Genomic DNA, 18,389 nt, shown 5'->3' with positions numbered 1-18,389 from the left:
CGGTCAGTAATTCTGTTAAAGTGTTTTTATACGGCTGCTGTCGTCCCTGTGCTTCTGTCCTCTCACACTGTCATTTCTAATTGGCTTAATTCAACACTACAGTAACCTGTTTTCCAATTCTTTACAACAGGCTTCAGGATTTCATGGGATAAGTCCTCCTGGAGCCGCCCTCAGAAGCCCCTAATCAGAATGCTTCAGTTAGCATTCAGAGACTACTGTTGCCTGTCGTCAAGAGTGGGTGGCATGCTTCCTGATAGATTGAGCAAGGTATTTAAGCTCCATACTTGACAAACGGCTGATGAAACTGCATAACATTAGCAAGCAGGCAGAGACTTCTGTTAAGTGGAAGGATATGGTCACTTCAGGCATCAAAGCCAAGCGACAGGCAGGGGGTAGAATACCTCCAATCCTCCAATTAGGAAAACCAAAATTGCAAGTAAGCCCAATAAACACATTTTGGGTCTAAGAATGGGACATGAAAGTTATTGCTGTATAATTTGAAGAGTTTTTCATGTCAATTGTCTCAATTTCCTCGTTACCCTCTTCAAGACTCTTCATGTCTTTATGTTCCCCAGCAAATCAACAATATTGACTTAGTTAGTCTGCGTTTATTTCACCATAGCTGTGAACACATCGCCGGTAGTGCTAGGAATACAATTAAAGAACATTTGACAATAAGGAGGAATGATTCTGGATTTATTTTGGAATATAAAAGAAAACAAGAGGCTGAGGGAATATAAATATAAACATTTATATATTTGTAAGATTTGTAATGTCAGTGCTACATACAAAGGGACTACAAAGCGTAAAAACAAATGTTAATTTAACTTCAGAAAGCAACATTTTAAACCACCTGACAGATACACTGAGATACCACTGCTACAATAAGTATATATCTTCTTCCAACAGTGTTTGTCCTGCCACCGTTTGGTGACTAGCAGTGACTGTATACACTGAAATACAAACTAAAATACCCTCTGGGGTCATGAAAGCCTGCTCCAAGCCCCGCATTTGCGGGCCTCAACACACACTCTTTTCCCCAACATCATGCTGCAGCCACGGCATCTGTAGTCTTGCTGCAGTTCTGGAATAAGTGCAGAACCAGAGATCGTATAGCCCAGCAGAATAAACATTCCCAAATGTTTGCATGTGTGTTGATTAGTACAGTACAACAGTTCTGTTTTATCGGTTCTGCTTTTAAGTTAACTTGCATCTACGCATGAATTGAAAACTGTGCCGTGTCTATACACATGAACAAACGTAGAAACCATTTTTTTTTGTGACAGATATTTTTCTACATGGATAAAATGAAACAATCTTTAGCATATTCATACTCAAATGTCAATACCAACCAATGAATGCAAATATAAATATCCTTTACTTCCAGTCAGATGTTTTTTTATATATATATATATTTTATTTTTTATTATTTAATAAGAGCCTTACAAAAATAACAGGAACAAGAAATACATATCATTTGAATGTGCATAAAATAGTCGATTAGCTTATGTGACTAAATGTACATGACAACACCAGGAAGTGTCTAACTCATGTACTTTCCAGAGATGCTTTGACACTTGACAAAGACCGGGTCCACAGAGGCCACTTTGGCAGCCATGAAAGAAGAAATACAATGGAGGACTGCTGTCAGATTGCCAAACTCCAGCTCCTGCAATGGAAAGAAAATACCGGAATACAAATGGTGAGGAATATTCTTAACAGTTTGCATAATATTTACATAATGTTTGCATACATTAAAATGTCACAATTACTTTTGTAACAAATAGGCACTCATCTTAATAATAATAATAATCTTAATAATAATAACAATAACAACAACAACCTCTCATCTTAATAATAATAATAATCTTAATAATAATAACAACAACAACCTCTACTTGTTCCCCACATGGAATTTACCAGAAATATTTTAGTTCTATATATTGATGAGGTAGCAAAAGCCAATTTGAGTAATAACCACAGTATTCAGAACATTCTTCTCCCTATCAATACCATTTTTAAAGTGGAACTGGCAGCATTTTATCAACGTGAAATCGTATTCAAATCTCTCTCAGAAAGAATATGACCGCTTTTTGTAAAAAAAAAAATCTTCTGACAAGCAAGTATTTAGACATGACATTTCTCAGTTTTCATAAATTCATAAAATGTTAGGGAACGATGTACAGTAGAGGACGTTCTATAGAAATGCATGTAGAATGGGAAAGTGGCCTTGGGGTTTTGGACAATTAATAGACAGTAGTGCAGCACATACAACCTCATCAAACCATCTCTCCTCCAGGACCGGAGTCAACGCAGACAGTGGCACCATAGCCAATCAGAGCTACAGTAGGGGCTTAGCCAATCAGAGCTACAGTAGGGGCTTAGCCAGTCAGAGCTACAGTAGGGGCTTAGCCAATCAGAGCTACAGTAGGGGCTTAGCCAATCAGAGCTACAGTAGGGGCTTAGCCAATCAGAGCTACAGTAGGGGCTTTATGCAAACAAGCCATTTACCACACAGACCGGTGTGCTATAGCCAATCAGAGCTACAGTAGGGGCTTTATGCAAACAAGCCATTTACCACACAGACCGGTGTGCTATAGCCAATCAGAGCTACAGTAGGGGCTTTATGCAAACAAGCCATTTACCACACAGACCAGTGTGCTATAGCCAATCAGAGCTACAGTAGGGGCTTTATGCAAACAAGCCATTTACCACACAGACCGGTGTGCTATAGCCAATCAGAGCTACAGTAGGGGCTTTATACAAACAAGCCATTTACCACACAGACCGGTGTGCTATAGCCAATCAGAGCTACAGTAGGGGCTTTATGCAAACAAGCCATTTAGCACACAGACCGGTGTGCTATAGCCAATCAGAGCTACAGTAGGGGCTTTATGCAAACAAGCCATTTACCACACAGACCGGTGTGCTATAGCCAATCAGAGCTACAGTAGGGGCTTTATGCAAACAAGCCATTTTCCACACAGATCTGACATCATTGACCTATAACCGGACTGTGTGTTTACAGGCAGGTGCAACAGCGCAACTTTAAATCGTTATAACGCATTTGTAAAAAGCCACAAAATAGACCCTGAATGGATTTCTGCAAATATGTCAATCTCACAGCAGTCCACTTTTATACAGCCCTATTAATTAAACAACCATGCACAGGTAGGTTCTCTCTCCCTCAGTTGTGCACATCATCAACAACAACAACAAGATCAACAACTGATGTTAGCTTGAGAGAGGTGAGCGAAAATCTAACGAGGGAACATCAGATAAACCATCTCAAATCTTTTCAGCTAGTTGGCCCCTTTACAATTGCACTGATAAACGATGGGGAATAGTAGCCTGCTTGTCCTTCTGCAGCTTTCCTGCAAATGCATGCTTGTCCCAACCCACGTTTTGACAACTGAATGGTTTGTTCGTAAATTCCAAAGCGCACACTGCACTATTGACAGGGGACGCTCTGGTCAAGGAGTAAGGCTGATATGAGGGTTCCTCACAACGGCAGTCCAGCAAACCAAGATAACTGGCTGAAATTGGCTAGCTTGCTAACTACTTCCAGACACAAATGAGAGAACACCTGACTCTGACCATTTTAACCCTTGCCGTCATTGAAAATAAGAATTTGTTCTTAACTGACTTGCCTAGTTAAATAAAGGTTAAAAAAAATACAACCTGAATTACCAAGAAATGTATTGGTGAATTATATTAATCATGCATTGAACTGCATCCATCTTTTCTGCCAACAATTGTTTTATTTTATTTAACTAGGCAAGTCTGTTAAGAACAAATTCTTATTTACAATGACAGCTTTGAAACAGTGGGTTAACTGCCTTGTTCAGGGGCAGAATAACATTTTTTTACCTTGTCAGCTCAGGGATTCGATCTAGCAACCTTTCGGTTACTGGCCCAACGCTCTAACCACTAGGATACCTGCTGGTTACTGGCCCAACACTCTAACCACTAAGATACCTGCTGGTTACTGGCCCAACACTCTAACCACTAGGATACCTGCTGGTTACTGGCCCAACATTCTAACCACTAAGATACCTGCTGGTTACTGGCCCAACGCTCTAACCACTAAGATACCTGCTGGTTACTGGCCCAACGCTCTAACCACTAAGATACCTGCTGGTTACTGGCCCAACGCTCTAACCACTAAGATACCTGCTGGTTACTGGCCCAACACTCTAACCACTAAGATACCTGCTGGTTACTGACCCAACACTCTAACCACTAGGATACCTGCTGGTTACTGGCCCAACGCTCTAACCACTAGGATACCTGCTGGTTACTGGCCCAACACTCTAACCACTAAGATACCTGCTGGTTACTGGCCCAACGCTCTAACCACTAGGCTACCTGCCGGTTACTGGCCCAACGCTCTAACCACTAGGATACCTGCCGGTTACTGACCCAACACTCTAACCACTAGGATACCTGCCGGTTACTGGCCCAACACTCTAACCACTAGGCTACCTGTTGGTTACTGGCCCAACGCTCTAACCACTAGGATACCTGCTGGTTACTGGCCCAACGCTCTAAACACTAGGTTACCTGCTGGTTACTGGTCCAACGCTCTAACCACTAGGATACCTGCTGGTTACTGGCCCAATGCTCTAACCACTAGGATACCTGCTGGTTACTGGCCCAACACTCTAACCACTAAGATACCTGCTGGTTACTGGCCCAACGCTCTAACCACTAGGCTACCTGCTGGTTACTGGCCCAACGCTCTAACCACTAGGATACCTGCTGGTTACTGGCCCAACGCTCTAACCACTAGGATACCTGCTGGTTACTGGCCCAACGCTCTAACCACTAGGATACCTGCTGGTTACTGGCCCAACGCTCTAACCACTAGGATACCTGCTGGTTACTGGCCCAACGCTCTAACCACTAGGATACCTGTCGGTTACTGGCCCAACGCTCTAACCACTAGGATACCTGCTGGTTACTGGCCCAACGCTCTAATCACTAGGATACCTGCTGGTTACTGACCCAACGCTCTAACCACTAAGATACCTGCTGGTTACTGACCCAACGCTCTAACCACTAGGATACCTGCTGCCCTGATGCCTTACTGTACGTCATATTGAGTCAAATGTAACCTATTTTAAAACCTCTTATTAAGTTGTTTTTGTAGCATAAACTCGACATTTGATATTTTTTTGATTATTTCTTTTTTCTTTTTGATTCATATCTGCAAAGTAGTAAAAATGCTGTCAGTTCCATTTTAATATGCGGCCACAGTATTCTAACATTCTGCCGTCTATCAATACTCTCTTTAGAGAGGCCACTGCAATGGAAGTTGAGTTGATGTCATATGCAGCGTCACCTTCATCTCGATCTGTTTGTTTTCAGCGTTCTTGAAGAGGAGTTTCACCCTTGTTTTCCCATCATCAGAGGAGCCTTTCAGTTGAGAGAATTTGTATCTCCATAATATACTCTTCAGGGGAGGAGATAACATTGAGGAATATAGTAAGGGTTCATTATTTTTTGACCAATCGGTAAACAGTAGGTATTAACCAGTCTAGCATGGACAATACCCCCCTACTATAGCCTGTTGAACATTCAGTTAGATTAGTGAATGAACGATGACTCACCTTCGAGGAGCTCTCAGAACAAGTGAAGCCAGATCCAAAGTCTATGGTCAAACACAGTACTTTACTCTGGCTGCTGCACATGTAGGTCTTTGACTGTTGAGAGACAGATCGCTATTTTAGAGAACAAATCACACATTTCAACACAGACTGTACATTTACTTCAAGGAAAAGAGAATAAATATGTCAGTCTATTTTAAAACATCTCATACTAAAATGTTTTCATTCTGGAAATCAGAGGATATCTGAAGATGGGGTTACTGAACAAAAAAAGTTGAAATAAATGTGCATTTTCATTGTGTTTCTAGTGAGGGGTATCTTAGGTGGGGAGGTAACAAAGGGAGCAATTAGGATTCTGTTCATGTATTCTGGGTGAAAGCATAGGAACTGCTGTCAGGGTCTGAGTATATATAGTCTCTATGGTTTATTGTGAAATGAATGACATCCAAGAAAATGCTTGAACACCCTCTGAGCTTTGAATAATTACAGAATTGGACACCCACCCACTCAAGGGTTCAACAAACAGCTTATTAAAAAAATATATATAAAAAAATCATGCAATGAAATAGGCTATCCATTTATTTAGTCCTGGTATTGTTACAGCAGTGTTCAATCCACTATGCTGGGTAGAAATGTTTGATTGTGTCATTTGAGAATAATCCTGAACTAGTTCTGCATCGTTAGTCATAGTTTGGCTGTACTGATCGTACCAACTCGATATGAAATGCAAGAACCAAAATAAAATATATCTGTGGGTGCCTCGTAGTCTTCCATTTACTGCCCTAACATGAACGACCAAATGTGAGACACAATGCTAAGGACCCACTGGGCAAAAAAAAAACTGATTGAATTAATGTTGTTGCCACGTCATTTCAACCAGAAAAAAATCTGTGATGTTGAATTAACCTGGAAAACTGATTGGATTCGCAAAAAGTAAATCACCATTATGGCATTTCCTTCTTCTTTTTTTCACCCAACTTTTAATCTAAATCCAATGACATGGTGAAATGTTTTGTTGATTTCACGTTGAAGTCACGAGTTGATAATTCAACCTAATGTATATCCAAATTAGACATGTCATCTGTGCCCAGTGTAGCTCATACTGGAACTAATGCTTGTGGCTCTGTGTTGTGGCTCTGTGTAGCATCGCTATCCTTCATGGTTCATTCAGTTCTTCAGTCTAAAGACACCAGGATGCTCCTTAGTGACCAGTCTAAAGACACCAGGATGCTCCTTAGTGACCAGTCTAAAGACACCAGGATGCTCCTTAGTGACCAGTCTAAAGACACCAGGATGCTCCTTAGTGACCAGTCTAAAGACACCAGGATGCTCCTTAGTGACCAGTCTAAAGACACCAGGATGCTCCTTAGTGACCAGTCTAAAGACACCAGGATGCTCCTTAGTGACCAGTCTAAAGACACCAGGATGCTCCTTAGTGACCAGTCTAAAGACACCAGGATGCTCCTTAGTGACCAGTCTAAAGACACCAGGATGCTCCTTAGTGACCAGTCTAAAGACACCAGGATGCCCCTTAGTGACCAGTCTAAAGACACCAGGATGCTCCTTAGTGACCAGTCTAAAGACACCAGGATGCCCCTTAGTGACCAGTCTAAAGACACCAGGATGCTCCTTAGTGACCAGTCTAAAGACACCAGGATGCTCCTTAGTGACCAGTCTAAAGACACCAGGATGCTCCTTAGTGACCAGTCTAAAGACACCAGGATGCTCCTTAGTGACCAGTCTAAAGACACCAGGATGCCCCTTAGTGACCAGTCTAAAGAAACCAGGATGCTCCTTAGTGACCAGTCTAAAGACACCAGGATGCTCCTTAGTGACCAGTCTAAAGACACCAGGATGCCCCTTAGTGACCAGTCTAAAGACACCAGGATGCTCCTTAGTGACACTTTTGATCGTGAGTTTCAGGTACTGCTTGTTCCCCCCCATCTCATGAGGCTGGTGGGAGCCTGCTGTTTTCAATCATTTACTACAGTGAGCAGTGGGACTCAACAGCCCCTGAGTGTCTTGATGTAAAAAATATATATAAAAAAAATAGATTCTCCAGCCTGAAATTGAGTTGCCATGAAAAGAAACCTGCATGAGGGCAGATTTACTCAGCCACGTTGTGTGAGAGGTTGCTGTAACATGGTAAATAGAGACTACACATAGCTAATTGGAGACTTTCCACAGTAGGGATTGGGATAATACGACATGCAGTTAGCACTGTGGTTCTACTCTACATAATACAATGAATAAACAAATAGTATGACCCTGTCCAAGTTTGATGTGAAAACACCAACACCTAGCTCCATACAAAATGAGTAAAACTGTGAGGGACAAACAGTCCAGTTATGTTTGTCCTCACTAATGTTTATTTAAAGTTGATTTAAAGCAGGATAATGTTCAGACTAAGCTCACTGTGTCAGCTGTAAACACCTCAGGATAATGTGGACAAAATGCTTGATCATTTTGGAGATTTAACTTGTCCCCCTATGTCCTTAGTAGTGTAAAAGTCCCACTATTTGTATTTATTATGGATCCCTGTTAGTTCCTGCCAAGGCAGCAGCTACTCTTCCTGGGGTTTATTATGGATCCCCGTTAGTTCCTGCCAAGGCAGCAGCTACTCTTCCTGGGGTTTATTATGGATCCCTGTTAGTTCCTGCCAAGGCAGCAGCTACTCTCCCTGGGGTCCAGCAAAATGAAGGCAATTACAGAGCCTTCAGAAAGTAATCAGTTCTTCACTTTTTCCACATTTAGGTTGTGTTACAGCCATAATTTGAAATGGATTCAATTGAGATTTTGTGTCACTGTTACATTTTTACACATTCATTAAAAATGAAAAGCTGAATTGTCTTGAATCAATAAGTATTGAACCCCTTTGTTATGGGAATCCTGAACAAGTTCAGGAGTAAAAATTGCTTAACAAGTCACATAATAAGTTACATGGACTCACTCTGTGCAATAATAGTGTTTAACATGATTTTTGAATGACTACCTCATTGCTGTACCCCACACATACAATTGTGACATTGACACAGTTTGTGTTTAATGGCTGTGATAGAGGAAAACTGAGGATGGATCAACAACCTTGTAGTTACTCCACAATACTAACCTAATTGACAAAGTGAAAAGAAGGAAGCCTGTACAGAATGCAAATATTCTAAGAGGGTACTAAAGTAATACTGCAAATCATGTGGCAAAGAAATGCACTTTTTTGTCCTGAATACAAAGTGTTATGTTTGGGGCAAATCCAAAACAACACATTACTGAGTTCCACCATCCATATGTTCAAGATGTAACGTTTGTCGTCGGAAGGAGACCAAGGTGCAGCGTGGTAGGCGTACATTATTTTATCTAAATGTTCCACCAAGAAAAAACAATAAACAATACAACGAACAAAAAGCTTCGTCGTGCAAACTACATGCACTCAAAGACAAGATACCACACTGAAGGAGGGAAAAAGGGCTGCCTATGTATGATCCCCAATCAGAGGCAGCTACTCTCTCCTCTTCCATCCTATCATCTCTTCCCTCCGCTCAAACCTTCTCCCACCTATCTCCTGATTCTGCCTCCTCAACCCTCCTCTCCTCCCTCTCTGCATCCCTTGACTCTCTATGTCCCCTATCCTCCAGGCCAGCTCGGTCCTCCCGCTCCGTGGCTCGATGACTCATTGCGAGCTCACAGAACAGGGCTCCGGGCAGCCGAGCGGAAATGGAGGAAAACTCGCCTCCCTGCGGACCTGGCATCCTTTCACTCCCTCCTCTCTACATTTTCCTCCTCTGTCTCTGCTGCTAAAGCCACTTTCTACCACGCTAAATTCCAAGCATCTGCCTCTAACCCTAGGAAGCTCTTTGCCACCTTCTCCTCCCTCCTGAATCCTCCGCCCCCTCCCCCTCCTCCCTCTCTGCAGATGACTTCGTCAACCATTTTGAAAAGAAGGTCGACGACATCCGATCCTCGTTTGCTAAGTCAAACGACACCGCTGGTTCTGCTCACACTGCCCTACCCTGTGCTCTGACCTCTTTCTCCCCTCTCTCTCCAGATGAAATCTCGCGTCTTGTGACGGCCGGCCGCCCAACAACCTGCCCGCTTGACCCTATCCCCTCCTCTCTTCTCCAGACCATTTCCGGAGACCTTCTCCCTTACCTCACCTCGCTCATCAACTCATCCCTGACCGCTGGCTACGTCCCTTCCATCTTCAAGAGAGCGAGAGTTGCACCCCTTCTGAAAAAACCTACACTCGATCCCTCCGATGTCAACAATTACAGACCAGTATCCCTTCTTTCTTTTCTCTCCAAAACTCTTGAACGTGCCGTCCTTGGCTAGCTCTCCCGCTATCTCTCTCTGAATGACCTTCTTGATCCAAATCAGTCAGGTTTCAAGACTAGTCATTCAACTGAGACTGCTCTCCTCTGTATCACGGAGGCGCTCCGCACTGCTAAAGCTAACTCTCTCTCCTCTGCTCTCATCCTTCTAGATCTGTCGGCTGCCTTCGATACTGTGAACCATCAGATCCTCCTCTCCACCCTCTCCGAGTTGGGCATCTCCGGCGCGGCCCACGCTTGGATTGCGTCCTACCTGACAGGTCGCTCCTACCAGGTGGCGTGGCGAGAATCTGTCTCCTCACCACGCGCTCTCACCACTGGTGTCCCCCAGGGCTCTGTTCTTGGCCCTCTCCTATTCTCGCTATACACCAAGTCACTTGGCTCTGTCATAACCTCACATGGTCTCTCTTATCATTGCTATGCAGACGACACACAATTAATCTTCTCCTTTTCCCCTTCTGATGACCAGGTGGCGAATCGCATCTCTGCATGTCTGGCAGACATATCAGTGTGGATGACGGATCACCACCTCAAGCTGAACCTCGGCAAGACGGAGCTGCTCTTCCTCCCGGGGAAGGACTGCCCGTTCCATGATCTCGCCATCACGGTTGACAACTCCATTGTGTCCTCCTCCCAGAGCGCCAAGAACCTTGGCGTGATCCTGGACAACACCCTGTCGTTCTCAACCAACATCAAGGCGGTGGCCCGTTCCTGTAGGTTCATGCTCTACAACATCCGCAGAGTACGACCCTGCCTCACACAGGAAGCGGCGCAGGTCCTAATCCAGGCACTTGTCATCTCCCGTCTGGATTACTGCAACTCGCTGTTGGCTGGGCTCCCTGCCTGTGCCATTAAACCCCTTCAACTCATCCAGAACGCCGCAGCCCGTCTGGTGTTCAACCTTCCCAAGTTCTCTCACGTCACCCCGCTCCTCCGTTCTCTCCACTGGCTTCCAGTTGAAGCTCGCATCCGCTACAAGACCATGGTGCTTGCCTACGGAGCTGTGAGGGGAATGGCACCTCAGTACCTCCAGGCTCTGATCAGGCCCTACACCCAAACAAGGGCACTGCGTTCATCCACCTCTGGCCTGCTCGCCTCCCTACCACTGAGGAAGTACAGCTCCCGCTCAGCCCAGTCAAAACTGTTCGCTGCCCTGGCCCCCCCAATGGTGGAACAAACTCCCTCACGACGCCAGGACAGCGGAGTCAATCACCACCTTCCGGAGACACCTGAAACCCCACCTCTTTAAGGAATACCTAGGATAGGATAAGTAATCCCTCTCACCCCCCCCCCAAGTTTTAGATGCACTATTGTTAAGTGACTGTCCCACTGGATGTCATAAGGTGAATGCACCAATTTGTAAGTCGCTCTGGATAAGAGCGTCTGCTAAATGACTTAAATGTAAATGTAAATGTAATGTCTTTCATTGTCTCTGATTGGGGATCATACTTAGACAGCCCTTTTTTTGGGGGAACCACACTCGGCCAAACACAAAGAAATAGAGAACATAGAATGCCCACCCAAATCACACCCTGACCTAACCAAACATAGAGAATAACAAGGATCTCTAAGGTCAGGGTGTGACACAAGCACAGTGGTGGCTGCATCATGTTATAGGTATGCTTGTAATCATTAAGGACTGGGGAGTTTTTCAGGATAAAAAAAAATACTGAATGGAGCCAAGCATTCAGGCATTCAGGTTGCTAGAGGAAAACCTGGTCCAGTCTGCTTTACACCAGGCACTAGGAAATTAATTTTTCTTTCAGCAGGGCAATAACCTAAAACACAAGGCAAAATCTACACTGGAGTTGCTTACCAAGAAGACAGTGAATGTTCCTGATTTGCCGAGTTACAGTTTTGACTTAAATTTGCTTGAAAATCTATGGCAATACCTGCACATGGTTGTCTAGTATTGATCAACAACCAATTTGACAGAGCTTGAAGAATTTTGAAAAGAATAATGGGTAAATATTGTACAATCTATGTGTGGATAGATCTTAGACTTACCCAGAAAGACTTTCAGCTGTAATCGCTGCCAAAGGTACTTCTACAAAGCATTGACTCAGGGGTGTGAATACTTTGTAAATGAGATTTTTCTATATTTCATTTGAAATACATTTGAAGAAATACGTAAAAACATGATCACTTTGCCATTATGAGGTATTGTGTGCAGATGGGTGAGAGAAATCAATGTAATACATTTTCAATTCAGGCTGTAACACAATAAAATGTGGAATAGTTCAAGGGGTGTGAATACTTTCTGAAAGCACTGAAAAAAAACATTACACAACAGATTTCACAACACATTAAGTGTGTACCCTCAGGCCACTACTCTACTACCACATACAGTGGGGCAAAAAAGTATTTAGTCAGCCACCAATTGTGCAAGTTCTCCCACTTAAAAAGATGAGAGAGGCCTGTAATTTTCATCATAGGTACACTTCAACTATGACAGACAAAATGAGAAAGAAAAATCCTGAAAATCACATTGTAGGATTCTTTATGAATTTATTTGCAAATTTTGGTGGAAAATATGTATGTAGTCATGGCTCTATGTAGTACTGTGGAATAGAGTTCCATGTAGTCATGGCTCTATGTAGTACTGTGGAATAGAGTTCCATGTAGTCAAGGTTCTATGTAGCACTGTGTGCCTCCCATAATCTGTTCTGGACTTGGGGACTGTGAAGAGACCTCTTGTGGCATGTCTTGTGGTGTATATGCATGAGTGTCTGAGCTGTGTGCTAGTAGTTTAAACAGACAGCTCAATGCATTCAGCATGTCAATACCTCTCTCAAAAACAAGTAGTGATGATGTCAATCTGTCCTCTACATGCATATAATATTATTGTTGTACATTTATGGGCCAGCCCTGCTGCTCTGTCCTGGGCCAATTGTAATTTTCCTAAATCCCTCTTTGTAGCACTTGACCACACGTCTGGACAGTAGTCCAGGTAAGACAAAGTTAGGGCCTGTAGGACCTGCCTTATTAAGAAGGCAGAGCAGCGCTTTATCATGGACAGACCTCTCCACCATCTTAGGGGAAGGATGATACCTAGTCCTAGTTGTTCAACTGAATGCCTTCAACTGAAATGTGTCTTCTGCATTTAACCCAACTCCTCTGAATCAGAGAGGTGTGGGGTGCTGCCTTAATCAACATCCACAGTGTGGTTAACTGCCTTGCTCAGGGGCAGAACGATTTGACCTCGTCAGCTCAGGGATTCGATCCAGCAACCTTTCAGTTACTGGCCCAATGCGCTAACCACTTGGCTACCTGCTGTCTTAGCTATATGTTTTGACCTGGACAATTTTAAATCCAGGGTTACTCCAAGCATTTTAGTCTCCTCAATTTACTTAATTTCGTGACCATTCATAAATATTTAGTTGAGGTTTAGGGTTTAGTGATTGATTTGTCCCAAATACAATGCTTTTAGTTTTTGAAAAATTAGGACTAAGGGAGTGAATGTAATTTATAATACGGCTTACAGGGAAAATATATTTGACCTAAACCTCCATGAACGCTTGAGAAAACCCAAGTACCCCTCCCCTATAGCCAAAATAATAATTACAACAAAGAGGATAGCAGAGAACATGCATATCGTTTATCCTCACTTCTTGGACAGACCAGAGCTTGGGATATGCAGTTTTAGATACTGTTCTTCGTCCTGTCAGAATTACATGTCAACGCAGGAATTTTGATAGCGCACAGGGCTGGGGCCAGAAGATTGTGAGTTTGCAGACCACCGTGGACAAGAGTAGAGGTAGAAAGAGCTCCTCTATAGTGAAAGCATTGTATGAATCTATCATTGTATTTGCTGGTCGGAGAAAAAGTTGCCTTTTTATAAACGGAATTGTTTTTTAATACCACACAAATGACTGAAATTACATGCTAAGAGTAGACAGAGAGATAGGCCTATGTGTTCATCTTATCATATTTCTCTAATGCCAAATCGGTGTGTCTTGTTTGCAATGAAACTGTCCCTGTTGGGATATAATAAAATCTGAGACATCATTAGGAATATGAGTATGGTACCTTCAAAAGTTAGGCCTATCTTTCCACCCCAGACAGAGTAGGCCTACCGATGCAGAAAAATGCAGTCTTTAAATGTTGGCTATTCTTCTTCTGTGGCTTAACCCACATGTTTCCCTGAAAGCTGTTTGGGTTTAAACACCTTCTATTGCACAGAAAGTGAATAGCTTAATCAATTGATAGTGACAGAATTAGATTACTTCCCAAACAAAGTCAATTTTTGTCTCCTTGTCTATAGAAGGTTGTAGTTCCACCTCTGAATATCAAGGAAATAAAACAATGATATTCCCATAATGCATCAGTCACGTTTTTCCAGGATATTTTGCTGTTTGTTTCTAGCATAAAGCATTAAGGACCAAAGCGCTGTTATAGATCACTTTATATAATCAGATCCATTTTATTTTCTTCAAAATCTTAAGCTAACTTAGGGTAGGCCTGTGATATTTGACATTTCCTTTAACAAAAGGTAGGCCTATGGCATACCCTCTCATACCCCCTCAATTTGAGTTTTGGTTCTACCTTAACAGGCCATAATTAACATGGAGTTAGGCTATTTAAAGAGTGCATGGTGGGTGGAGGAATTGACCGACAAAATCTATGGATATAGCAGCCTGTAGCCTAATTTCATTTGTCAAAGAGGAGCTACCTCTTATTTCTTAAACAGGAAAAAATAGGCTCCAACACAAAGCCCCTCTTGTTGTTGGTAAAGTCAAATTAAAATGAAGATTGTTGAAATGAGATATGCCTACTTGAATTTTTACTTTCAGCACCACAATGTAAATGACTCAATCTGAATTATTGTGAGGTCAATAACTCTGATAAATATATCATGGGAAAGAAACATATTGATTTTTTTTTTAAATCAATTAGAGTAGTAGCAAGCGATCAAAGTTGACCTCCGGTCCTCCTTCTCATCTTCACGCTCTCCTTCTCCAACTGAACAGAACATAGGCTCTAAGCTAGTCCACGCTCAAGGCCGAATCCAAAATTATTTTCACAATAAACCTTTGACTTTCCTCCTGAACTGAACCTCCTGAACTGCCACCGTAGCACTAAACAGCACAGCCTGTGGTTAGGCAGCACACACGGTTTTTGATTAGCAAGAGCAGAGCAGGCCAGGCCAGGCCTCAAGGTTGGAATATCCAATGTAGTGTAATGCAGCCTATTTTTATTTATTTATTTCCCGGCAGCTATATTAGAAATGTAACTTTGTCTCTGTGAATGGTTTGTCCTCTGACAAATCAACTGTCAATTTCAGTGTTCCTCAAGGTTCCGTTTTAGGACCACTATTGTTTTCACTATATATTTTACCTCATGGTGATGTCATTCAGAAACATAATGTTAACGTTCACTGCTATGCGGACGATACACAGCTGTACATTTCGATGAAACATGGTGAAGCCCCAAAATTGCCCTTCCTGAAGCCTGTGTTTCAGACATAAGGAAGTGGATGGCGGCTTTTAAACTCGGACAAAACAGAGATGCTAGTTCTAGGTCCCAAGAAACAAAGAGATCTTCTGTTGGATCTGACAATTAATCTTGATGGTTGTACAGTCGTCTCAAATAAAACTGAAGGACCTTTGCGTTACTCTGGACCCTGATCTCTCTTTTGACAAACATATCAAGACTATTTCAAGGACAGCTTTTTGCCATCTACGTAACATTGAAAATATCTTAAACTTTCTGCCCAAAAATGATGCAGAAAATCTAATCCATGCTTTTGTATTTCTAGATTAGACTTCTGCAATGTTCCACTTTCTGGCTACCCGGATAAATCACTTAACACGGCTGCTAGAATCTTGACTAGAACCAAACAATGTGATCCTATTACTCCAGTGCTAGCCTGGCTTCCTGTTAAGGCTAGGGCTGATTAAGGTTTTACTGCTAACCTACAAAGCATTACATGGGCTTGCTCCCACCTATCTTTCCAATTTGGTCCTGACGTACATACCTACACGTACGCTACGGTCACAAGACGCAGGCCTCCTTACAGTCCCTAGAATTTTTAAGCAAACAGCTGGAGGCAGGGCCTTCTCCTATAGAGCTCCGTTTCTATGGAATGGTCTGCCTACCCATGTGAGAGACGCAGACTCTTTATTGTCTTTATTGAAGTCTTTATTGAAAATCATCTCTTCAGTAGGCCCTATGATTGAGTGTAGTCTGGCCCAGGGGTGTGAAGGTGAACGGAAAGGCACTAGAGCGACAAACTTCCCTTGCTGTCTCTGCCTGGCTGGTTCCACTCTCTCCACTGGGATTCTCTGCCTCTAACCATATTACAGGGGCTGAGTCACTGGCTTACTGGTGCTCTACCATGCCGTCCCTAGAAGGGGTGCGTCACTTGAATGGGTTGAATAACTGACGTGATTTTCCTGTCTGGGTTGGTGCCTACTTCGGGTTTGTGCTGTGGGGGAGATCTTCGTGGGGTATACTCAGTCTTGTTCAGTGTAGTAAGTTGGTGGTTTGAAGATATCCCCCTAATGGTGGCGGTGTGTGGGCTGTGCTATGGCAAAGTGGGTGGGGTTATATCCTGCCAGGTTGGCTCTGTCCGGGGGTATCGTCGGATGGGGCCACAGTGTCTCCCGACCCCTACTGTCTCAGCCTCCAGTATTTATGCTGCAATAGTTTGTGTGTCAGAGGGCTAGGGTCAGTCTGTTAGATATGTTATATCTTGTGTCCTGTGTGAATTTAAGTGTGCTCCCTCTAATTCTCTCTCTCTTGCTCCCCTCCCGGAGGACCTGAGCCCTGGGACCACGCCTCAGGGCTACCTGGCATGATGACTCCTTACTGTCCCCAGTCCACCTGGTCGTGTTGCTGCTCCAGTTTTAACTGTTCTGCTTGTGGCTATGGAACCCTGACCTGTTCACTGGACGTGCTACCTTGTCCCCGATCTCCTGTTTTCAACTCTCTCTCTACCGCACCTGCTGTCTCTAGCCAACTCACATTTACTCCGGAGGTGCTGACCAGTTGCACCCTCGACAACCACTGTGATTATTATTATTTGACTATGCTGGTCATCTATGAACGTTTGAACATCTTGGTCATGTACTGTTATAATCTCCACCCAGCACAGCCAGAAGAGGACTGGCCACCCCTCAGAGCCTGGTTCCTTTCTAGGTTTCTTCCTAGGTGTTGGCCTTTCTAGGGAGTTTTTCCTAGCCACCGTGTTTCTACATCGGCATTGCTTGCTGTTTGGGGTTTTAGGCTGGGTTTCTGTATAAGCTGTATAAGTGACTTCGGCTGATGTAAATAATACATTTGATTAATTGATTGATTGTGCTTCTCCGCACATGTACTTCGTAGCCTATAGGCTATGGATCATTTGACTGAGACCACACTAAACCACCACACACTTACCAGCATACTTAGACACACAGGCTTTTATTTTAGAGCCAGTGGCAGGTAATTAGTAAAAAATTGAAAAAAGTAAGGGGCCTAGACAGCTGTCCTGGAGAATGCCTGACTCTACCTGGATTATGTTGGAGAGGCTTCCATTAAAGAACACCATCCGTTCTGTTAGACAGGTAATTCTCGATCCTCGACATAGCAGGAGGTGTAAAACCAAAACACATATGTTTTTCCAGCAGCAGATTATGATCAACTGCTGCACTGAAGTCAAACAAAACAGCTTCCACAGTCATCTTTTTATTATCAATTTCTTTCAGCAAATCATCAGTCATTTGTGTGCCGTACATGTTGAAATTCCCTAAAAGCATGCTGAAAAATCTGTTAATTTGTTTACTGTGTGGTTGGTCCCCATATTGTATTTAATACGAATACTGAACACTTGAACAAAAACAATAAAACGACAAAAACGAAAAGTCCTGAACGGTGCAGCAAAACACAGAACAGAAAAGAATCACAACTCAAAGGTGAAAACAGGCTACCTAAGTATGGTTCTCAATCAGGGACAACGATTGACAGCTGCCTCTGAGAACCATACCGGGCCAAACACAGAAATCCCAAATTATAGAAAAAAGAACAAAGACTGCCCACCCCAACTCACGCCCTGACCATACTAAAACAAAGACAAAACAAAGGAATTAAGGTCAGAACGTGACACTGATAGCACACTTACAGGCTTAGATTGAATAATATAATAATAATAATATATGCCATTTAGCAGACGCTTATCCAGGCTTAGATTGACTTACAGTCATGTGTGCACTTCTTACAGGCTTAGATTGATCGAACCCACTACCTTACAGGCTTAGATTGAATAGCGCCATGCACTTCTTTACAGGCTACAGATTGAACAGACGAGAGCACTTCCTTACAGGCTTAGATTGAATAGACGAGAGCACTTCCTTACAGGCTTAGATTGAATAGACGAGAGCACTTCCTTACAGGCTTAGATTGAATAGACGAGAGCACTTCCTTACAGGCATAGATTGAATAGACGAGAGCACTTCCTTACAGGCTTAGATTGAATAGA

General features: G+C 43.1%; 1 protein-coding gene across 2 annotated transcripts in view; it reads right to left on the bottom strand.

Annotated features, from left to right (window-relative positions):
• Positions 1 to 731: 731 nt before the first annotated feature.
• The window catches only part of LOC124001956 (gamma-2-syntrophin-like), a 104,284-nt gene continuing 86,626 nt past the window's right edge, over positions 732 to 18,389 (bottom strand). For both annotated transcript variants that reach the window (XM_046309132.1, XM_046309133.1), the window contains 3 exons: positions 5,613 to 5,705; positions 5,345 to 5,455; positions 732 to 1,669 (listed from right to left, as the gene is read on the bottom strand). In XM_046309132.1, the coding sequence (XP_046165088.1) occupies positions 1,544 to 1,669; positions 5,345 to 5,455; positions 5,613 to 5,705 (330 nt within the window). In that variant the 3' untranslated portion in view covers positions 732 to 1,543. The remainder of the gene's footprint in view (positions 1,670 to 5,344; positions 5,456 to 5,612; positions 5,706 to 18,389) is intronic.

Source organism: Oncorhynchus gorbuscha, linkage group LG17 (assembly GCF_021184085.1).
Source record: "Oncorhynchus gorbuscha isolate QuinsamMale2020 ecotype Even-year linkage group LG17, OgorEven_v1.0, whole genome shotgun sequence".
Classification (NCBI taxonomy): Eukaryota; Metazoa; Chordata; class Actinopteri; order Salmoniformes; family Salmonidae; genus Oncorhynchus; species Oncorhynchus gorbuscha.
This window is presented reverse-complemented; position numbering and strand designations above follow the sequence as displayed.